Raw genomic sequence first — 24,583 nt, 5'->3', positions numbered from 1 at the left:
ACATCCAAAATGTTCACATTCAATGCAGCTATTCACAATTGAAAAAGATATACAGCAGGCAAAGTGTCACATTAAAACAAAAATATAGGGTATTAATTTAATATAAATTATTAGATTGAAACATCCATCTATTCCAAAACAATTACCAAAACCAGTAAAGGTGAGACATTAATTTTGGGCTTTTAACATGGAACAGGCCATCCGGCCCATATCATTGTGCCAACCCAGCTAAAAAGCAAATCAAAAACATTGAAACACTAATCCTTCCTACCTACAGTAAAATCCAGCGAGTGGCTGTTCTGTGAGCGAAAACATCTTGTTAAATCCACTCACTGGATGTTTTTTTGTTTTTGGCACCATTCTTCGTCAACTCCAGAGTCTGTTGTGCGTAAAAATCCCAGGAGATCAGCAGTTTCTGAGGTACTCAAATCACCCTGGATGGCACCTAATTAATTAGCTTATTTATTTCAGCTTTTTTTCTTAAAGATGTGCCGGACGCATTCCGGCTAGCACTGCACCACTGCCAGCGACCAATCTACAGTTGGGATTGATTAGCAACAGCAAATTAAAAGTAAGGCAGGGGCAAGCGCAGTGGCCATCATCTGAGTGGACAGAGTCAGAATAGTGATCGTCAGTCTTTAGCTCTTTGTGGCTTCAGTCAGAGAAGGCAAAGAAAAGCAAAGCTCCAGGTTTAAGTTTTTCTCCCCCCTTATAATTGCACAGTTAGAACAGTAGTGATGCCAGGCAGGATAGTTGAATGCTCCTCTTGCAGGATGTGGAAAGGCAGAGAGACCTTCAGTGTCCCTGATGAACTACGAATGCGAGAAGTCCATCCAGCTGCAGATTCTAACACTCCACATTAAGAAGCTGGAGCTGGAACTGGATGAACTTCGGATCATTAGGGAGGGTGAAAGGGTGATAGGCAGGACAGATAGAGAGGTAGTTACACCCAAGGTGCAGGACACAAGAAACTGGCTGACAGGAAGAGGAAAAGTGTTAGGGAGCCAGTGCTGAGTACCCCTCTAACAATCCCCCTCAAGAACAGCTATATCACTTTGGATACTATGGGGGGGGGGGGTGGTTTCACAGTGGTTAGGTCTCTGGCACTGAGTCTGGCTCTATGACTCGGTGGGGGGGGGACGGGAGGGGGATGAGGGGCTTGCTGTGGTGATAGGTGATTTGTTAGTTAGGGGAATGGACAGGAGGTTCAGTGGATGAGAATGGGATTCCATGATGGTATGTTGTCTCCCGGGAGCCAGGGTCTGGGACATCACAGATTCAGTCCTCAGCATTCTTAGTGGGAGGGTGTGGTTCTTGTAGGTACCAATGACATGGGTAGGACAAGTAACATGGTTCTGCAAGGGGGAGATCAGGGAGTCAGGTGCTAAGTTAAAGGGCAGGACCTCCAAGGTTGTGACCTCAGGATTGCTGCCCATGCCACATGCCAGTGAGGCCAGAACGAGGAAGATTATACAGTTTAACACCTGGCTAAGGAATTGGTCTTGGAGGGAGGGCATAAGATGTTTGGATCATTGGGCTCTCTTCCGCAGTTGGGATGGTTTGGACCTGAACTGCTGCATGGTGGGTTTAAACTAGAGTTGCAGGGGGATGGGAACGAGAGTGCCAGAACAGTTAGTAGAGGCCAATGGAGGCAGATGTAGGTAAGACCTCAGACAAATTCAGGAATCAAAAGGTTGAGCATGGTGCGACTGGTGTCTTGAGCTGCGTATATTTCAATGCAAGAAGTATCGTAGGAAAGGCAGATGAGCTCAGGGCATGGATCAACACCTGGAATTATGATATTGTAGACGTTATTGAGACTTGGTTACAGGAAGGGCAGGAGTGGCAACTCAGTATTCTGGGGTTCTGTTTTCTTTGACGTGACAGAGTGGGAGGTATTAAGGGAGAGGGGTGGTGTTACTAGTCAGGGAAAATGTCACAGCAGTGCTCCATCAGGACAGAATGGAGAACTCGACTAGTGAGGTGTTACGGGAGGAACTTTGAATTAAGAAAGGTATGACCATGTTACTGGGGCTGTACTGCAGACCACCCAACAGTCCTATTTAGAGGAACAAATTTGTAAAGATATCACAGACTGTTGCAAGAAACACAAGGTTAGTGTGGTAGGTGATTTTATAATAGCTTTCCACATAGTACTGGGAATCCCATACTGTAAAAGGACTAGGAAGAGCTTGTCAACTGTGCTCAGGAACTTTTCCTTCATCAGTACGTACGTCCCAAAGAGAGAGCACTGGATCTGCCATTAGGGAATGAGACAGGGCAGGTGACAGAAGTTTGTGTAGGGTAACACTTTGCATCCAGTGACCACAATGTTATTAGTTTCAAAGTACATATGCAAAAAGATAGGTCTGGTCAGTGGGTAAATTGGAGAAAGGCCAATTTTGATGATATCAGAAATGATCTGGAAAGTGTGGAGAGTGCAATATGTTGTTTTCTGGCAAAGGTGTTTTTGGAAAGTGGGAGGCTTTCAAAAATGAAATGTTGGGAGTACAAAGCTTGTACGTGCCAGTCAGAATAAAGGGTAAAGATAACTGGTGCAGGAAACATTGGTTTTCAAGAGATATTAAGGCCCTGGTTAAGATAAAAAAAAAAGAGGTGCATAGCAGATATAGGCAAGTAGGAACAAACGAGGTGCCTATGGAATATAAGAAATGTAACACTTAAGAAAGAAATCAGGAGGGCTAAAAGAACGCATGAGGTTGCCTTAGCAGAGAAGCTGAAAGAGAATCCTATGGAATTTTACAGATATATTAAGAGCAAAAGGATTGCAAAAGGCAAAATTGGTCCTCTGGAAGATCAGAATGGTGTTCCACGTGTGGGGCTAAAAAAGATGGGGGAGATCTTAAATGCCTTTTTCTGCATAATTCATTGAAAGTGGTATCACAGGTTGATAAGGTCGTAGAGAAAGTTTTTGGCATATTGGCCTTCATAAGCCAAATATTGAGTACAAGAGACGCAAGAGAACACTTAAGAAAACAAGTAGAGATATTTAGAGATACACCCTTTTGTTCTGCTCATCACCCTTCTACTTTAAACCAAATTGTTTCTCTTTTTCCGGTTTTGATGAAAGGTCCCAGCCCTCTTCACCAGAAAAGGTGATAATAAGTTATATTAATTCTGTCACAAACAAGAGAGAATCTGCAGATACTGGAAATCCGAGCAACACACACAAAATGCTGCAGGTACTTAGCAGGCCCGGCAGCATCTATGGAAAAAAGTACAGTTGTTGTTTCGCTCAAAACATCGACTGTACTTTTTTCCATAGATATCGCCTGGCCTGTTGAGTTCCTCCAGCATTTCGTGTTTATTAATTCTGTCATTTAGATGCAGACATGATGTCCACTGTTGGGAATTTCAATATCGTTTATAATGAAAAAAAAAAGACTCTTCCACACTGCCTGAAGAGACTGGGTTCTCTGGAAATTACTTTCATAAGTAATTGTTTAAGAGTGAGAATTTTCTGACAACTCAGGTAATATAAATAGTGAATTTTTAAACTGCAATATGTATGATTTAATTTCTGGATGGAATCTAAACTAATACTAGAAACTAAATATAAACACAGGAAAGCAATGATTTTAATTGCAGCCGGCCTGCACACCAACACTGACTGGTTCTCTGTGTATTGGAATATGTTGTAGTAGAACAATACCACTAGATAAGAACAGAATGCTGCTTGGTATTCTCTTAACTTCTTTCCCAGAAAGTTTGTAGGTGCTGGAATCTGAAACAACTAAAAATCTGCTGAGGAACTTAGTGGGTCAAGCAGTATCTGTCGGGTGGAGAGAAATTGTGATATTTATGGTCAAAACCTTGCATCAGGATTTTTTCAATGCTAGTGATTTCAAGTTTTGTGCAACAGTAAAGCTAATCAGTTAAATTTGAAATTAGTTTCAGCCAAATTGCATGATTGGTATCACCTAGATCAAAATTCAAGACTATTTATATAGAATAGGATGAGCATATGTGCACTTGCAGAAGATGTACCAGTCAAATTGCCTTCTGACTGCCTTCATTTGACCTTCAACAGCATTACCCTTGCCAAATCCCCCACCATCAATATCTTGGAAATCACCATTGATCAGAAAATTTAATTGGGCCAGCCAACTAAATAAAGAAGAGTCACAAGTTGAGCATTTTGTGGCAAGTGACTCATTGCCTAACACCCTAAAATCTTTTCCATGATCAACAGAGGACCACAACAGGATGTCCATAAGACTATAAGATATAGGAGAAGAAGTAGGTCATTTGGCCCATCAAGTCTGCTCTGCCAATCATGGGCTGATCCAGTCATTCCCACTCCCCTGCTTTCACCCCATACCCTTTGATGCCCTGGCTAATCAAGAACCTATCTATCTTTGCCTTAAATACACCCAATGACTTGGCCTCCACAGCCACTCGTGGCAACAAATTCCACAGATTTACCACCCTCTGACTAAGGTAATTTTTCCGCATCTCAGTTCTAAAAGGACGTCCTTAATCCTGAAGTTGTGCCCTCTTGTCCTAAAATCTCCTGCCATGGGAAATAACTTTGCCATAACTAATTTGTCAAGCTCTTTTAATATTCGGAATGTTTCTATGAGATCTCCCCTCATTCTCCTGAAGTCCAGGGAATACAGCCCAAGAGCTGCCAGACGTTCCTCGTACGGTAACCTCACATCGTGGTAGCACCAGCGACCCGGGTTCAATTCCTGCCATTGTTTGTAATAAACTTGTATGTTCTCCCGGTAGCCATGTGGTTTCCTCTGGGTTCTCCAGTCTTCCTCCACATTCTAAAGGTATACACGTTAGTAGGCTAATTAGTCATAATGGTGTGTTGGGTGGCACAAACTCATTGAGCCAAAAGTGCCTGTTACCGTGTTGTATCTCTAAACAAAATACAATCAAATAGCAGGGTCAAAAAGCACTTAAGAAGTCAGACACCATCCAAATCAAAGCAACCCGACAGCCCAATCAGCAGCAGGAGCAGCCCACGGTGATGAGGTGTCCCGCAGGTCAGCAGCGCTTGTTTAAAACTACAGAAGGGACAAGCAGGGAGGCCATTGCTGGGAGTAGGCTGGTGGTGAGAGTAGGAGTGTCAGACTTTGGCTCAAAGGAGGCTTCGGCTTGAAAGAGGCATTGGCTCTGGGCAAGCTTCTGTTAAGGTTCCCTTTTTTATCTAAACCTCATCCTGTACCTAGTGTAGTAAATGGCTGTTGTATTTTCAAACATCCTAAACAAGGGACTTTGCTTGTTAAGTTGGCAAACTAGCAAATGGGGTGTATACGTTTAAAATTGTTGTTATCAACATACATAAGAGGTGGTCACATGGTATCTATGCATGCCAAGACAAACATAGCACGAGACTTGCCAGAGGTACTGACTGTGGAACTCTGCCAAAGGTTCAGCAGGGCCACCAAGGTTTCACTGAATATCAGACATTGAACACATTATTTTCAGGTACAAACCCAGTTAATGACAAGGTAAATATATCCTGGATTGGAAATTAAACCTGCCATATTATGCTGCTATGTAGGCAAATTGAGAAATACAGGCTACAATATATCGCAGCTGGTGTAGACTGTACCATATGTTAATAACAGTGCAAGCTCCTCAACGTGTTTTAGTTCATTTAAAATACCCATGTCAAGTATGTGACATTTTTGAAGAATTGCAAACTCAATAATATTGCTGCTTTTATTCCAAGGCATGGGAATTTGGAAAGGAAAAATAACCTCACTGGTTTCATAATCTCCATTTATGAGTATGAGGGTGCAAAAAAGTCATAAAATTAATTAACTTTAACCACAGGGGCAAATTAGAAATGTAATTTTACACATTCGTACACAAAGTCTAACAGAATTTTCAAACGTGAATTCAGATGTGAAGTGAATGATTTCAAATTTTATTTCTGGTAAATTTTTTAACCCTGAACCCTTGAGTCAGTGTTGGAATTATGTAAATCATAGCTTACAAAACATAAAATTATCCATAAGATAAAAACATAACAGAAATAAATATCAATATAATAACCGTGTGTTTATTTAGACCTCTAATAACAAAAAAGGCTGCCATTCAGCAATATGCTTCACCACAGTGAATGATAACCAAATGGCAAATCTTTCTAAATGAGGTTCAAAATCCCTGCCAAACCAGTTTTGATTCCAGATCAGAATTTCAGCTATGAACATGCCTACATGTATGGCCAAGTTGCCTAAAAAAGTGTCATACAATAAATCCAGGATGCCAAACCCAGCTTGAACTTTTGATTTCATTTTTTCTGATAAATCCTGTCAATGTTGAAATGTCAATGTTTTCAAGCCAGTATTATGGACTCTGTATCACCATGAGAGCTCCAATTGAAGGACAAAGGACACTTAGAAGCAAATGATAATCTTAATTCAGATATGACTCATGCACCACAAACAAATGCTGGTGCCGATGAAAGCAAAAATTTCTATCATGGACCAGAAACTGCTTATTTCATATTTCCATTCACCACAATTGGAAATACCGTAATGCATAAGTAATTTGTTATGAAACTTGTAAAACTGCTCTTTGTTATTTACTTGGAAGACTTCAAAACAAGATTTATGATAAATGTGATGTGATTCAACTTTCAGTAACTAGGAGATCTTTCAATGGTCACGGAAGAATGTTAATTTAATTGCAATGTGCTCAGATTCTAATACATTCTTCAAAGTAAAATATAAAACCACAAAACAGGCCTTCAATTACAAATCAGCATTCATGGCACTCAGCGTTATAACATCCACAGACTGCAGTTTGCTCTAAAGGCAGATAGCAATCAGAAACTTTTTTTTAATATATCCATTCATGTTTGTATTCACTTTGCAATGAAACAAGCAAAATTCCTTCACATTCTAATTAAGTTGTCCACTACAATGTAAAATTGCCCAACTATACCTTGTGCTAAGAAAACAGGACAAATCTGAACAGGCAATCAACCTCTTAATCAGCCTATCCTCAAATGCCAACAATATTAATAGTCTAAAATGCCACCAAGCAGCATCTATTTAGTAATAAGTTGCAGTGGCGTGCTGTGTTCTTCTGGGAAAAAGAGATTGCCATGAATGCACAACTTACTAAGCCACACTCCAAATGCACCTCCCACAATCACCCCACTCCACCATGCCACATAAATATCGTAACTCTGGCAATCACTAGCTAAGCATCTGCAATTAAAAACAGCAGGGCCCCCTGACCTCTTCAGCTACAAGTATCAGCCTATAAGCTTTGAAAGCAAGGCCTCTGTTAGCAAACCCATTGATTCCATCCTTTTTCCAGCAACCCGTTGAACTTGCCTGTAACCTTTAAAAATGTGGGTAAGAATCACGAACGGATAATCCCATAAAAGCTCAGTTATTCAGCGTGTGCTTGTAAAATCAAGAGCCAGCCCAACACCACACCTCACCGCCACAGGCAGGTTCACTGTGCTGGCTGTCAGTCAGCACGAGCGCCATTCCAGTTCTCTCCCTTTCTCAGCGTCAGTGTTCCACAGTTACAGGCTTCAGCCTGGCCTCTCTTTCAGCAATGCTCCTTCAGTGGCCAGCTGCTCAGAGAGTACTACAGCATAGACACAGGCCCGACAGCTAAACTAGTCTGTACCAGCTTGGTCTTCTGCCTAGTGTCGCACCTATACCTGGACCACAGTCCTGCATACCTCTTTCACCCATATACTTATTCAAGCTTCTCCTATAAGCAATTGAACCCACATCTACCACTTCCGCTGGCAGCTAGCTCTGCATTTGCAGCAGCCTCTGAGTGACCAAGTTCCCTCTCAGAAACTCCTCACATTTTCCACCTTTCATCCTAAACCTGCAACCTCCAGTTTACGTCTGCAAGCATTCACCCTATCTATACTCCTCAATTTTGTATATCTCTGCAAAATATCCCCTCGTTCTGGTACGCTCCAAGGAATCAAGTACTAATCTATTAACCTTTGGCTAGAACTCAAGTCCTTAAGTCCTGAAGTCCTGGCAATGTCCTTGAAAATTTTTCTCTCACTCTTACAAGCTTATTGATATCATTCCTGTACAAAGGTGACAAGAACGACACACAATATTCCAAATTATGCCTCACAAACATCTTATACGACTTTAACATACTCCCAACTCCTGTTGTCAATGTCCTGATTTATGAAGGCCAATGTGCCAAAAGCTCTCTTTACAACCCTCTTTACAGCTCTCTTCACTTCCAATGAATTATGGATCTTTATTCCCTGGTCCCTTTGTTCTCAATGCATTATCATTCACTGTGTGATTCTTATGCTGGCTTGTGCTCCCAAAGTGCAACACCTCAGACTTGTCTGCATTACATTCCATATGCCATTTTTCATCCTACTTTCCCAGCTGGCCAGATCACTTTGCAAGCTTTGATAGCCTTCCTGGTTGTCCACTATTGCCTGCAACTTTGGTGTCATCTGCAAAATTTGCTAATCCAGTTTGCCACATTCTCCACTAAGTCATTTGCATAGATGACAAACAACAACAATGGGCCCAGCACCGATCTCTCCATCACATCACTAGTCACAAACTTCCAATCAGGCTATGTGAACAGGCTTCAGGTCAAGATCCTACATCAGGATTGAGGGAATAGGACAGATTGCCAATATATATTAGTGCAGAGGGAAGAATATAGGCTGGCAGGTATGTGAGGAGAGAGCTTCAGAGCTGTAAGTTACCCAAAATTGACAAAAAAAAATGCTCATGCCATTGGACTGTAGGCTATCCAAGTGGAATAGAGAGGGAGAGAGAGAGGAAGGGAGGGAGGGAGGGAGGGAGAGAGAGTGAGTGAGGGAGTAAGTGAGCACATGCGTGTGTGTAAGAAGAGAGGAAAATGTAGGAATATGTGACTGGTGGGTAGGATTACACTGGAGTTCATCTTTTCTCTCTGTCCCGAGAGTCATTTAAAAAAATCTTTATCTTGGTATTTCATATTATTGTTATTTATTGCTATTTATTTATATTTCCATTTGCACGGTTTGCTGTTTTCTATGCTCTACTTGATCTTTCCTTAGACCATAAGACATAGGAGCAGAATTAGGCCATTCAGCCCATCAAGTCCACACCACCATTTCATCATGGCTGATCCCGAATCCCATTCAACCCCATACACCGGCCCTTGTCACCATATCCCTTGATGTCCGGACCAATCAGGAATCTATCAATTTCCGCTTTGAAAATACACATGGTCTTGGCCTCCACTGCTCTTTGGCTAAAAGATTCACCACTTTCTGGCCAAAATAAAACTCCTCCTTACTTCTGTTCTAAAAGGTTGTTTCTCAATTTTGAGCTGTGCCCTCTAGTTCTGGATACCCCCCACCAGAGGAAACACCCTCTCCACATCCACCCTATCTAGTACATTGATCCTGTTCTACTGTTCTATAGATTTGCTGAGTATGCTCACAGGAAAGAGAATCTCATGGTTGGATGTGTTGACATACATGTACTCTGATAATAAAATTGACTTTGAACTTTGAAGCAGCGTATCAATTTGAAAAGTCGACTCACACCTTCTGCCTTCACTGTTTGAACCACTGATTTCTAGCAGTCTGTTTTTGTTCCAGTTAGTAAATGTTTGATAACAAAGACTTTACTGCATGCTAGAGCTGCTAACGACAGTAGAAGACTTGGCCTCCAAAATTTGTACCAGACCTCCTGAGAATGCAGCCTCCAAAGATCACCAACAAACCATTATCCCCTGGAAATGGAGAAAAAGCCAATGCAGTGCAGCTTGCCATCAGCACAGTAAGTGACTTCTCCAATACCTCCATGTTGGGGGATTTGATGTGGCAGTGTTTTCTACTTAGCTGTCAGAACAGAGGAGCTGAAGGCAGTGTGGACAGGACCAACTAACTTAACCTGTTCTTTAACAGATTTGACATTGTGGCCCCTGCCCATCCCCCACATGAGCCATCTGTTGTCAGCCCCCAACCAACACATATTCCACTCTCCCCTCCTACCCCTCCTCATAGTCCTCCACCCTGCTCTCATGACTATACCCCTTCCCCACATGGAACCAAAACGGTGGGCTTCACAGCTGAACAGGTGAGAAGACAGCTGAAACATCTCAACCCAAGCAAGGCAGCAGGACCTGATAGTGTCAGCACCAGGGTGCTCAAAACCTGTGTCCCTCAGCTATGTGGAGTACTTCACCATGTCTTCAACCTGAGCCTGAGTCTCCAGAGGGTTCCTTTGCTGTGAAGATGTCCTGCCTCGTCCCTGTGCCGAAGACGCCGCGCCCCAGTGGCCTCAATGACTACAGACCAGTGGCATTGACCTCACACATCAGGAAGACGCTGGAGAGACTTGTCCTGGAGCTGCTCCAGCCTATGATTAGGCCACACTTAGATTCCCTCCAGTTTGCCTACCAGCCCCAACTAGGAGTTGACGATGCCATCGTCTACCTGCTGAACCGTGTCTACGCCCACTTGGACAAGCCAGCGAGCACTGTGAGGGTCATGCTTTTTGACTTCTCCAGTGCGTTCAACACCATCCGCCCTGCTCTGCTGGGGGAGAAGCTGACAGCGATGCAGGTGGATGCTTTCCTGGTGTCATGGATTATTGATTACTTGACTGGCAGACCACAGTATGTGTGCTTGCAACACTGTGTGTCCGACAGAGTGATCAGCAGCACTGGGGCTCCACAGGGGACTGTCTTGTCTCCCTTTCTCTTCACCTTTTACACCTCGGACTTCAACTACTGCACAGAGTATTGCCATCTTCAGAAGTTTTCTGATGACTCTGCCATAGTTGGATGCATCAGCAAGGGAGATGAGGCTGAGTACAGGGCTACGGTAGGAAACTTCGTCACATGGTGTGAGCAGAATTATCTGCAGCTTAATGTGAAAAAGACTAAGGAGCTGGTGGTGGACCTGAGGAGGGCTAAGGCACCGGGTGACCCCTGTTTCCATCCAGGAGGTCAGTGCGGACATGGTGGAGGATTACAAGTACCTGGGGATACGAATTGACAATAAACTGGACTGGTCAAAGAACACTGAGGCTGTCTACAAGAAGGGTCAGAGCCGTCTCTACTTCCTGAGGAGACTGAGGTCCTTTAACACCCATCGGACGATGCTGAGGATGTTCTACGAGTCTGTGGTGGCCAGTGCTATCATGTTTGCTGTTGTGTGCTGGGGCAGCAGGCTGAGGGTAACAGACATCAACAGAATCAACAAACTCATTCGTAAGGCCAGTGATGTTGTGGGGATGGAACTGAACTCTCTCACGGTGGTGTCTGAAAAGAGGATGCTGTCCAAGTTGCATGCCATCTTGGACAATGTCTCCCATCCACTACATAATGTACTGGGTGGGCACAGGAGTACATTCAGCCAGAGACTCATTCCACCGAGATGCAACACAGAGTGTCATAGGAAGTCATTCCTGCCTGTGGCCATCAAACTTTACAACTCCTCCCTTGGAGGGTCAGACACCCTGAGCCAATAGGCTGGTCCTGGACTTATTTCCTGGCATAATTTACATATTATTTATTTATTTATAGTTTTATATTGCTATACTCATACTCTATTCTGTAACTGTAATGAAACCCAATTTCCTTCGGGATCAATAAAGTATGACTATGACTATGAACCCTCTTCACAATAACTATGTATAATACCATGACACAGACTAACACTTTTTAAAAACACATCTATCCAGGATAAATGATAAAACACAGTTAAAGAACAAGTCAGCTGCGAGTACAGTTTGATAAAAATAGAACTGCTTCAGAATTTTTCCAAAATGTATGTTAATGAAATATAGCAATTTCAACATGCAATAGAACACTTTGATAGAAGTTTCTGTAATCAAATTTTTACCTATTCCTGTCTCTGGCATAGCAAACAACGTTTTCTCTGTGGCCACCCGGAAATGTCCATGCACTGATAACCCAACACCCTGAAAAAGAAATGGAGGAATACCAGCATTACATTGATGAAAATGAATTTGCAAAAAATATTGAAGATAAATCCTGTGAAAATCAGTGATAGCATTTATTCATAAATTAAAAGCTATGGGGTTCCATTGTATACCGCTTGCAGTTTACATTAAGTATCACACAGCAGGTGAAGAAAGCAGTGTATCACATATTATATCTGTAAACTAGGCATCACAGAATTACCTGCTCAGACCACAAACAGCAATAATACTTGTGCCAGAAGGAAATTAACCTCTGCCCCAGTAGTTATTGATCAAAGTGGCCTTTATTCTGGAAAGGGGAAGGAGTTCACTTTGTAACTCGAATTAGGAAGATTAAATCCAACAGTTGCTGACACATTCTTTCAAATAGCCAAGTCTAACATGAATAAAATGGCATATTCTATCTTCCTGCTTCTGTTCTTAAATCAAATTGAGAGAAAAAAAACTAAGTAAATTGTTTTTGCTGTCATGGCTTATCATGGCATCTGTTGACCAAACTGATATGTGAAACAACCTGCATGAACAGGGACAATTTAGAAATCACTGGTCACTGAAAAGATAAATTTATTTTTTTAAAAAAAGATTTTCAAAGTGATATGAAATTTATGATAGAGCGTACCGAAGAATATGGGTTTGTTACTGCATATTTTAACAGTGAGAAACCATCCAAGGGTTATTCAAATCAGGCCAAACCATTATTATTTTCAAAGAAGCATTTTCACTATATTCTGCAATCCTGAGCGCATCTAGCCACAAACACAAAGAGCATCACTTTCCCTGAGGAGAGAAAAAGAACCGTTATGAAACAGCTAGCTGTTTTATTGGTCTGAAGCAGAAGTTAAGCTAATTTTCTTTTGCAATTTAAAAAAGATCATCCGTGCAACAAAGCTGACCCCAATCAAAACCAATCTTCAATTGGTTGCCAGATTGTACTCAAGACCAAGGAGTCATCTCTTGCTGAAGGAAACCCACCAACCAAAATATTTACACAAATACAAAAAAAACACTCGCTTTAATTTCATGGTTCACTGCACTTGGCTATTGTGTAGAAATTACAAGAACATAACACTAAACTGGGTGGTCTTTAATAGTTTATCAGCTGGATTATCATAGTCACCCTTTCCAGTTCATTTGCTAACTACACTAATCACAGCTAGAACAAATATGGTGAGACCACTAGCACAACTAAATGTACTAAATATCATAAAACCAATAGGAGCAGAATTAGGACATTTGGTCCATTGAGTCTGCTCCGCTATTTCAACATGGTTGATCCATTTCCCTCTCAGTCCCAGTCACTTACCTTCTTCCCATAACCCTCCATGCCCTGTCTAATCAAGAATCTATCGACCTCTGTCTTAAATATACCCAATGACTTAGCCTCCACAGGTTCACTATTCTCTGGTAAAGAAATTCCTCCTAATTTCTGTTCTAAATGTTCATCCCACAATACTGAGGCTGTGTCCTCTGGTCTTAGACACCCCCACCATAGGAAACATCCTCTCCACATACACTCTATCTAGGCCTTTCAACATTCGATACATTTCAATGAGATTCCACCCTTCCCCCTGCCCCCCCCAACCCCATTCTTCTGAAAGCCAGTGTGCCACTGAGTAGAGGCCCAGAGCCATCAAACGTTCCTCATTTGATAAGCCTTTCAATTCCGGAATAACTTTTGTGAACTTCCTCTGAATTCTCTCCACTGTCAGCATATCCTTTCTTAGATAAGAGGCCAAACACTGCTCATAATGCTCCAAGTGAGGACCTACCAGTGCCTTATAAAGCCTCAACATTACATCCTTGCTTTTATATTATATTCTTCTCAAAATGAATGCTAACATTTCATTTGCCTTCCTCACCACGTACTCAAACTGCAAATTAACCTTTAGAAAATCTGCACGAGGACTCCAAAGCCCTTTTGCATCTCCGATTTTTTTGTCTCCTTTTAGAATATGGTCTATAATTTTTTTCTTTGACCAAAGTGACTGACCATACAGTTCCCACACTGTAGTTCAAAGTTCAAAGCAACTTTTATTATCATAATACATATGTCACCATATATAACCTTGAGATCCATTTTCTTGTGGGCATACTCAATAGAACACAGAATGAGTGAACGACGCCAAACTAGGGCTTTCAGAATGCAGAAGACAACAAACTGTGCAAATGCAAGAAACAATAATATAAATAAATAAGCAATAAATATTAAGAACATGAGATGAAGAGCCCTTAAAAGCGAGTCCATTGGTTGTGGGAATATTTCAATGATGGGGCAAGTGAAGTTGAGTGAAGTTATGCCCATTGTTCAAGAGGGGAAGTAACTGTTCCTAAACCTGGTGGCGCGAGTGCTAAGGCTCTTGCACATTTTTTCCTGACGGCAGCGGCAAGAAGAGAGCATGTCCTGGGTGGTGGGGATCCCAGATGATGGATGCCACTTTCCTGCAACAGCGTTTCACATGGATGTGATCAACGGTGGCAGGGGGGCGGGGGGGAGTGCTGTACTTGCGATGGACTGTGCCATATCCACTGTTTTGTAGAATTTTCCATTCAAGAGCATCAGTATTTCCATACCAGGCTATGATGCAACCCAGTCAATATACTCTCCACTACACACCTATAGATGTTGGTCATAGCTTTAGATGGCATGCAGAATCTCTGCAAACTCCTAAGGAAGTAGAGTACTGCTGTGTTTTTTGCGTAATTGCACTTGCATGTTGGCCCAGAATAGGTCCTCTGAAACAGTAACGCCCAGGAATTTAAAGTTTCTGACCCTCTCTACCTCTGATCCTCCAATTACTGGCTCATGGAACGCTGGTTTCCTTCTCCTGAAGTCTATAATCAGTTCCTTGGTCTTATTGACATTGAGTGAGATGTTGTTGTTATGACACCACTCAACTAGATTTTCAATCTCCTTCCTATATACTGGTTCAGCCTACGACAAAATAGAGCAGGGAGCTAAGCATATAGCCTGTTTGGGCATGGAGATGTTGTTGTCAAGCCACACTGACTGGGGTCTGCAAGTGAGGAAATCAAGGATCCAATTGCACAAGGAGGTATTGAGGCCAAGGTCTTGAAGCTTATTGATTAGTTTTGAGGGGATGACAGTATTCAGCGGCAAGCTGTAATTCGTAAAGAGCATCCTGACGTATGCATCTTTGCTGTCTGGGTGTTCCAGGGTTGAGTAAAGAGCCAATGAGATGGTAGCTGCTCTAGACCTGATGCACTGGTAGGCAAATTGGAGCAGATCCAAGTCACTTCTCAGGCAGGAGTTGATATGTTTCATCACCGGACTCTCAAAACACTTTTTATTTTACTGTGGATGTAAGTGTAGTCATTGAGGCAGGTTACCACTTTCTTCTTAGGCACAGGTATAACTGAAGCCTGCTTGAAGCGGGGGATGCCATACACTTCCGAAGTGGGAGGTTAAAGATCTCGGAGAACACTCTGGCCAGTTGAGCAGCATAGGTCTTTAGTACTTGGCCAGGTACCCGGTCTAGGCTGGATGCTTTTCATGGGTTCACCCTCTTGAAGGCAGTTTCCACATCGGCTTCAGAGACTGAAATCACAGGACCATGAGGGAGGTGTGGGAGATTGTGATGGTTCCTGCATGGTTTGATGGTCAAAGCAAACATTGAAGGCAATGAGCTCATCTGGAAGCAAAGCCATGTTGTCACCTATGTCTGTCACTTGAGTTCACTTTGGAAGAGTTAATAGTGTTCAAGCCCTGCCACAGTGGTCGAGCATTCTTCATTGATTCAAGTTTAGTCCAGAATTGCCACTTTAACCATGCGATGGCTTTCTGGAGATTGGATATGGACCTCTCGGTCCATTTCTTTCTTAGTTAACAGACTTGAATGCCTTAAATCTCTCTCCGCAGATTTCAGTTCTCATGGTTCATCCAGGGCTTCTGATTGGGGAAGACTCTGAATGCTGTACTGGGGACACACTCCTCTAAGGTTGCTTTAATCAAGTCCATAACAACCATGGTGTACTCATTCAGATCCCTAGGTAAGTGCTTGAACACGACCCAGTCCACTGAGTCGAAATAATCCCATAACCGCTCCTCCGCCACCTGTGACCACCTCATTGATGTCCTCCTCTTGAGAGCTTTGCTCTTTAGCCTCTGCCTGTATACAGACAGGAGAAGGATAGCCAAGTGATCTGATTTACCAAAGTGCTGTCTGGGCAAGGAACTGTAGGCATTCCTTATCTTCGTATAACAGTGGTCTAGTATGTTGTGGCCTCTGATGCCTCAGGTTATATGCTGTTGCTAATTGGGCAGGGTTTTTCTTCAAACAGGCCTGGTTGAAGTCTCTGACGATGATTTGAAATGCTTCGGAATGGACTGTTTCTTGTTTGGAGATGGCATCGTGCAGTATCACGAGTGCTTGATTATAGTTGGCTAATGGTGGTAAGCAAACTGAGGTCAGGATTCTGGAGGAGAATGCCCTAAGTAAATAGAACGGATGGCATTTGACCATTAGGTGTTCAGGGTTGGGGGAACATGTGTTTGACAAAACCGCCATATCAGATAGCCAATGAGACTCTTTCATAAAACACACACCTTCTGCCTTTCCTGACTCAGCAGCTCGGTCCATTCTGTTACTCGAGAGGCCTTTGGGTTTCACCGCTGTATCTGATATGACCAGAGAAAGTCACGCTTCAATCAAGGGAGCAGATTTTCAGCTCCCTTCAATACAGCAGTCTACCCCGAAACCACATCCTTAACAATCCCAAATACCAAAGTCAGACTAACTGGCCTATAATTTCTTTTCCTCTGCCCCTCTCTCTTCTTGAAGAGTGGTGTGCCATTTGCAACTTTCCAGTCCTTTGGAACCAGAATCTATTGGTTCTTAAAAGGTCATTACTAATGCCTTCACAATCTCTCCCACCTCTTTCAGAACCCTGGGGTGTAGATCATCTAGTCCAGGTGACTTATGTACCTTCAGATCTTCCAGTTTCCCAAGCACTTTCTCCCAAGTAATGGCAAATTTCACTTCTGCCCCCTGACAATCACAAACTTCCAGCATACTTCCTGTGTCTTTCACAGTGAAGACTGATGCAAAATACTTATTCAGTTCTCCACCATTTCCTTGTTCCCCATTACTACCTCTCCAGTGTCATTTTCCGATATCTACTCTCACCTCTGTTTTACTCTTTATATATCTGAAAAAACTTCTGATATCCTCTTTTATACTTCTGGATAGCTCACCTTCATATTCCATCTTTATGACTTTTTTAGTTCCCTTCTGTTGGTTTTTAAAAGCTTCCCAATCGTCTAACTTCCCTTGTCAGCCACAGTTGCATCATCCTGCCTTTAGAATACTTCATCTTTAGGATATATCTATCCTGAGCCTTCCAAATTGCTCCCAGAAATTCCAGCCATTGCTGCACTGCTAGTGTCTTCCAATCAATTTTGGCCAGCTCCTCTCTCTATAATTCCCTTTACTTTGCTGTAGTGGTGATACATCTGACTTTAGCTTCTCCCTCTCAAATTGCAGTGTGAATTCTATCATACGAACCCCCCCCCCCCCCACCACTAGGGTTTCTTTACCTTAAGCTCTCTAATCAATTCTGGTTCATTGCACAACATCCAATTCAGAAAATAGCTGATGCCCTCGTGGGCTCAACCACAAGCTGTTAAAAAAAAGCTATCTTGTGAGCATTTTACAAATTCCCTAATGTCCAGCACCAGCCTGATTTTCCCAATCTACCTGCATATTGAAATCCCCAATGACTATCACAACAATGCTCTTTTCACATGCCTTTTCTATCTCCTGTCATAATTGGTACCCCACATTCTGGCTTCTGTTCGAAGGCCTATATATAACTCCCCTCAGGGTCTTTTTACCTTTGTAGTTTCTTGGCTCAACCCACAAGGATTCTATGTCTTCTGATGCTATGCCACCTCTTTCTAAGAATTTGATTTCATTTTTTTTTTAACCAGCCGAACTACCCCTCCCCCTCTGCCCACCTGCCTGTTCTTTCGATGCATTGTATCCTTGGACGTTAAGCTCTCAGCTATAATTTTCTTTCAGCCACGACTTGGTGATGTCCACAACATCATACCTACCAAGCTCTAACTGTGCTACAAGTTCATCTACCTTATTCCATATACTGCGTGCATTCAAATATAACAACCTTCTGTATTCATCACCCTTTTTGATTTTGACCTCTTTTACATTGCAACTCATTCTGTTGACTGCAATTCTGCCCTATCATCAGCCTGTCCTTGCCAGCAGTCTCACTACACACTGCGTCTGTTCGTAAACTAACTGCCCCGTCCCCAGCACTATCACTCCAGTTCCCAAACCCTGCTGCCAAATTAGTTTAAACCCTGCTGTACAACTCTAGCAAACCTGGCGCATTAGGACACATCCTTCCTCATGCTTTGAAAAGATTCAGCTGTGTTAGTGGATACTCAATACTTGGCTGTGCTGAATACTAGATCTGCACATTAGATCACTCAACACAGGAGTTGACCCCAGAACTTCATGCAACATGTTGGATCAGGCTCCTGTTTATAAAGATAAATCAATTTGAACACACTTTATAAAATCTCCCTTGAGTGTTACCCCACCTAACTCCGCAGCCTCATCTTTCCCTTCACTCAGCACCATTCCCTACTTGCACACACTCCCGCCCCACCCCCATGCTAACTCAGGTCCTTCTAAGTTAGCCCTGCTCAATCTTTTTATCTCATCATCGAACATTAATCCGTACTGACACTACCTCTTTGGAGCATTTTGGCGTCAGTCTCAGGGTTTGCTGAATCTCGGTGGCCAGTGTTAATACCTGCCTCTTGTTTATTACATTGTTGGTGATCTAAAGATATAACCTAACTTGTCCCATCAAAAACATGTAGCTGAGATGTTGCTTTGTTTCTTTTAAATGTGCTCTCTCACGAGGAGTGTCTCCTCTGAAGTGCTGTCCTTGTCTGTAATCTGTACGCAATATACAGCAGGACACGAGAAAGCACGGTGAAAGATACACAACATAGCCATGGGTGATTCAGTAGCGTCACGCTTAGCAAAACACTGTTACAGTCAACCTATCTACTCCCATCAACCTGCATTCTTTATTCCTTAATACTTATTATTCTGCAGAATTTTATCGTGCTGTTCAAATAATCAAGAGCATTGACTTTATGTCTAATGTTTTTTGTGAAGGCCATGAGTTCAGCTGGTGGCATCTTTTACAGATACCAGACGAGGAGTGTTATGTCTTACCTGATGAGGGTTGTCATTTTTTTTCTAATTACTAGATCTCACTGCTTATTTGTGGGCTCGCAGCTGTTGTTGATTGCTCATTATCACATTGTTAAACAATTAGCTTTTGTCATCAGATCAGCTATTTTATTGTTTGTACATTTCATTCAGTAGTTAGAAGCACCTATTAGAAGTCAAAGGAATTACAATCAATATTTGAATCTGCCTTTCATAGGAACGCTGAGAAGTACTGTCTTTTTACACTGGCTCCTTGCGTACTGTAACACGTTGGCGAATATTAAAACTGCCTTCAACTACACCAGGACTGGAATTATCCATCTGTCTATTCATAGTCATAGTCATACTTTATTGATCCCGGGGGAAACTGGTTTTCGTTACAGTTGCACCATAAATCATAAATAGTAATAAAACCAGAAATAGTTAAATAGTAATATGTAAATTATGCCAGGAAATAAGTCCAGGACCAGCCTATTGGCTCAGGGTGTCTGACCCTCCAAGGGAGGAGTTGTAAAGTTTGATGGCCACAGGCAGGAATGACTTCCTATGACGCTCTGTGCTGCATCTCGGTAGAATGAGTCTCTGGCTGAATGTACTCCTGTGCCCAACCAGTACATTATGTAGTGGATGGGAGACATTGTCCAAGATGGCATGCAACTTGGACAGCATCCTCTAGCTTGAGAAAATGGGGATAACTCTAGAGCACGGGCAGAATAGTCCTATGCACTCCTACCATCCATGTATCTCACCAAACTTCTCTTAAAAGTGCAGGCACAAACCGTCTCTTCTTTACAGGTCTCACCTTCCCTTCCCTGGAGAGCCGAATAATCCAAAAATCTGTTGCCCTCCTTCCTACACCAAATCCTTAGCCACATGTTAAACTGCATAATCTTCCTATTTCTGGCCTCACTAGCACATGGCACAGGCAGAAATCTTGCAATCACAACCCTGGAGGTCCTGCAGCAACTTAGCACCCAACTCCCTGATTCCCAGATCCACGTGATTGGGCACGTGGCCAAGTGGTTAAGGCGTTCGTCTAGTTATCTCAAGGTCGCTAGTTCGAGCCTCAGCTGTGGCAATGTGTTTTTGCCCTTGAGCAAGGCACTTAATCACACATTGCTCTAGTCTGTGCGAGGAGTGGTGCCCCACACAGACTTCCAATCTGCGCGTTGTAAGACACTAAAATGCCCGACGCAGGCCTCTCATGGTCTGAGTCGACTTTCCTTCCCTTCCTTCCTTCCCCTGAACTCACTTTGCAGAAACTTGTTACTCTTCCTATCTAAGCTATCGGTACCCTACATGGACCATGGCCTTTGGCCATTCACCCTTCCATTTAAGAACGCTGAGGACTCAATCAGAGATATCCCAGATCCTGGTATTCAGGAGGCAACATACCAAACGGGATCTCATTCTCGTCCAAAGAACCTTCTTTCTGTTCCCCTAACAAATCCCCTATCACCACAGTTTGCTTCTTCTCCCCCCTTCCCTTCTGAATCACAGAATCTGATTCAGTGCCAGAGAAATGACCTCAGTGATTTTCCTCTACTAGGTGTTCCCTCCCTCCCAACAATATCCAAAGTAGTATACATCTGTTGTTGAGAGGGATGGCCATGGGGGTATTTCTCCACAGGCTGTTTAACCCCTTTCCCTTTCCTGTCACACAATTTCTTGTGTCCTACACCTTAGGTGCAACTACCTCTCTATATGTCCTATCACCCCCTCAACCTCCCAAGTTATCCGAGTTTATCCAGTTCCAGCTCCAGTTCCTTAATGCAGATAGTTAGAAGCTGCAGCTGGATGCACTTCTTGCAGGTGTGGTCATCAGGGACACTGGAGGTCTCCTTGCCTTCCCACATCATGCAAGAGGAACATTCCACTATCCTGCCTGGCATCTACTGTTCTAACTGAGCAAATATAAAGGAGGAAGAACAAAAAACTCTACCTACAGCCTTTTTGCCTTCTCTCACTCAAGCTTCTCCTCACTGAAGACTCGAAGAGCTAAAGTCTCAAGATCCCCACTCTAACACTGTCCACTCCAACGATGGCCACTGTGCTTGCCCCGCCTTACATTAATTTGTTCTTGCCAATCAATCCCGAATGCTGATTGGCTGCTGCTCAAAGCTCCAAACTGCCACAAGTTGCTGCCTTTTCAATCGGCGAATCTGAGTGAGCTACGTCTTCTCAGGTTTCTACGTCTTCTGTGCATTGCACCCTGTTGCCTTGCGGATTCAGATGTCACATTGTGCAACACAGCACAACAATTCTGAAGCCCTGTCAGCTACATAGTGACAACAGCCCCTGCCCCCGCCCCTACCATAGTCATAGTCATACTTTATTGATCCCGGGGGAAATTGGTTTTCGTTACAGTTGCACCATAAATAGTAATAAAACCATAAATAATTAAATAGTAATATGTACATTATGCCAGGAAATAAATCCAGGACCAGCCTATTGGCTCAGGGTGCCTGACCCTCCAAGGGAGGAGTTGTAAAGTTTGATGGCCAGAGGCAGGAATTACTTTCTGTGACGCTCAGCGCTGCATCTCGGTGGAATGAGTCTCTGGCTGAATGTACTCCTGTGCCCACCCAGTACATTATGTAGTGGATGGGAGACATTGTCCAAGATGGCATGCAACTTGGACAACATCCTCTTTTCAGACATCCCCCAATCTCCAGATGTGTTCAAAAACATCTTCAGCTTGCCAATCACTTCTTCAATATCAGATTTACAAGTTGCTTACCATTTAAGTTTGTGGGTTTCAGTAGCCACTTTGCAGCACCAGATTTCTCTGCATAAGCAGATAGCTGGTACATGGAAGTCAAGGAGGCTGTACTGCAACACGATAAATGCTCCACAGCAGCAGCCCCTGAATCCCAGGCCCTCCCAGTAAAGATCATTTGTGACTGCAGACAAGCTTACACCAATTGGGTAGAAACTCCTGTAGTTGACTAGCATCACTGGGTGACTTACAGGAACCTTAACAGTCACATCTACAGTCAACAACACCCTCCCACTTTGGGAAGTTAGCTGGGGTTCTGCATCCATTTACCAGGGAATTGTGAAAAAAGTTTCACTGCAGGGAAAGGTGGCAAAAATTGCTCATCACATAAAAAGGAAACAATTTGTGCACTATTGACCTGATAAGCACACAAATATCTCCTGCAAGAATCTGGAAACAAAGAGGTTGAGAGGAGTGATGATTTTGTAGCCATTGGTACACCATGCAAGAGGAACATCGGTAGATCCTCTTGCACGATTGCCAGATCGATTCAGCAGCAGGTCTGCTTTGAAAAGGCTACCAAGCATGGTTTCTCTGCAGCATAAAATCTACAGATTTCTCATAGAGCCTTCATTTTCCTCTGACAATGTCCTCACTCCTGAATCCCAAAAACACATAATCCCATTCCATCATCTGTTTTAAAATTCCACAAGAGGTCAACACTTTAGTATTTAATTTCATGTAAAGTTAAGCTCCAGAAAACAAAAGGGTGGTAATAAACAATAAAGTTAGAGATAAGATACAAAGTATTTTGTTTATATTTTAAAGTACTAATAATAATTGAAAATCTAAAGTAAGCTGAAATTTTCAGTTGACTACAATTAAGATTTATCATGTGGTTAAAAGCTCACATAAATTTGAATGCATAATTCTTAACTCTTGCTGAAGTGTTTCATGAGTAACTAATGGAAACATCCCAACCCCACACCACCACATGCTTATAGGCTGAATCTCTCAGGGAGAAAGCAATACAATGACACTTCTGGAAGACCGTGACAAATCAAACAATGTCCCAAGTCCTTCGTTTATTTGCAGACATACTGATGATGTTCAAAGCAATACTCTCAATATTACTCTCCAGGCATTTTATTGAAAACCTGTTTATGTCCAAAGGGTACATATTTCACTCACTGAGTAAAAACACAATAAGTAGATATCCATAGATGATCTGACAAAGCCCATGTCACAAGCAATCACTCACATGCACCAGAACTGTCAAGGAATTGCTTTGAGAGAACTATTTTGGTTCAGTTTTTGTGTTGAACTCGAGGGCAAATAGCTGGACTATCACTACTTTCACTTTGCTTAAACAAACAAACAATTTTTTTTCCCAATTATTTGGAATAGTTTAGCAACATGGAAATCAAATTCACCTTGAAAAAATTTCTGCTTTATGCTTCTCTTATCAGTGGCCAGAAGCCTTGCAACAATAACATATCCAACTGACACTTCATCTGCATGAATGTTAAAACCACAGCATTTGCCCTTGACGATACCAGGGCCGAGTAGATTTCTACGCACAATTATCTCTCAAATTTGAGATCAAATTGCCTCATAGCTTTTTCACCTAGGCTGTTCCCTATCACTGTACTGCTGTTTCCTTTACTCTTGTGACAGCCCTTCTGTAAAAGCTCTTTCACTCTTAAAACTGCCAGCCTCAAGAGCCTTTAGTACATTCTGAGAATTATTTATTTTAATAAACACTAATAATATTGTAAGTGCTAGTCAAATATAAAATTCATGTTGCTTCATTCTATTTCTATGGCATGTCAAAAACTAAACCCCATAAGTTATTTCACAAAAAACATATTTTCAGAATATGAACCACAAGCAAACAATGAGTGATTTTCTCTTCCTTCGCACGCCTTAGAGATAAATCACCACTATGTTACACAAGAGAGAGAGATTCCATGAGCTGATGAAAAATTAAACAATCTTGCATTTGGAAAAGAAATTCACACCAGAATGTGGAATGTCAGTAAAATGAAATTGAGCATCTTTAATCTAGTAGAATGCCCTACAGCATTCTAATCATGCCATCAGACCAAACTTAAAATTTAAAGACTGAACTAAATTTATTTTCAAAGTACATATACGTTAACATATACTACACTGAAATTCATTTTCCTGCTGGCATTTACAGGAAAACCAGAGAACAAGAATTTCAGAAAAACTAAACATAAACAGACAAAAACTGATAAACAGCCATGGTACAAAGAAAGATAAATGGCTCTATTAAAAAATACTGAGAACATGAGTTATAAAGAATCCCTGAAAGTGAGTCTGTAGGTCGTAGAGTCAGTTCAGGGTTGTGGTGAATGAAGTTTTCCACACCAGTTCAGGAGTTTGATGGTTGTAGGGTCAAAACTGTTCAGGTCTCTGATGGTGTTTGGCATTTTTTTTCCCAATTATTTGGAATAGTTTAGCAACATGGAAATCAAATGTTGTTTGGCATTGAACAACAGAAGAGACATCAAGCTTGAATTTTATGTCAACATCAGAAATTGCAGGTAAGTTTTATATCAGTTCTCAGTTGTGTGTGTTTGCTATTTTTCAGTCTAACATACATAGCAACTGCATGTTACAAGTGAAAGTTATTTCTGTCAAAGGGAATGATGCACCGCCATCATGACTTT

At 42.2% G+C, this 24,583-nt stretch overlaps 1 protein-coding gene across 1 annotated transcript in view; it reads right to left on the bottom strand.

Moving 5' to 3' along the window:
- The window catches only part of hibch (3-hydroxyisobutyryl-CoA hydrolase), a 132,355-nt gene that overhangs the window by 42,540 nt on the left and 65,232 nt on the right, over positions 1-24,583 (bottom strand). Inside the window, exon 7 of the mRNA XM_072261686.1 lies at positions 11,843-11,921. Within this exon, the coding sequence (XP_072117787.1) occupies positions 11,843-11,921 (79 nt within the window). The remainder of the gene's footprint in view (positions 1-11,842; positions 11,922-24,583) is intronic.

Source organism: Mobula birostris, chromosome 6 (assembly GCF_030028105.1).
Source record: "Mobula birostris isolate sMobBir1 chromosome 6, sMobBir1.hap1, whole genome shotgun sequence".
Taxonomy (NCBI): Eukaryota; Metazoa; Chordata; class Chondrichthyes; order Myliobatiformes; family Myliobatidae; genus Mobula; species Mobula birostris.
This window is presented reverse-complemented; position numbering and strand designations above follow the sequence as displayed.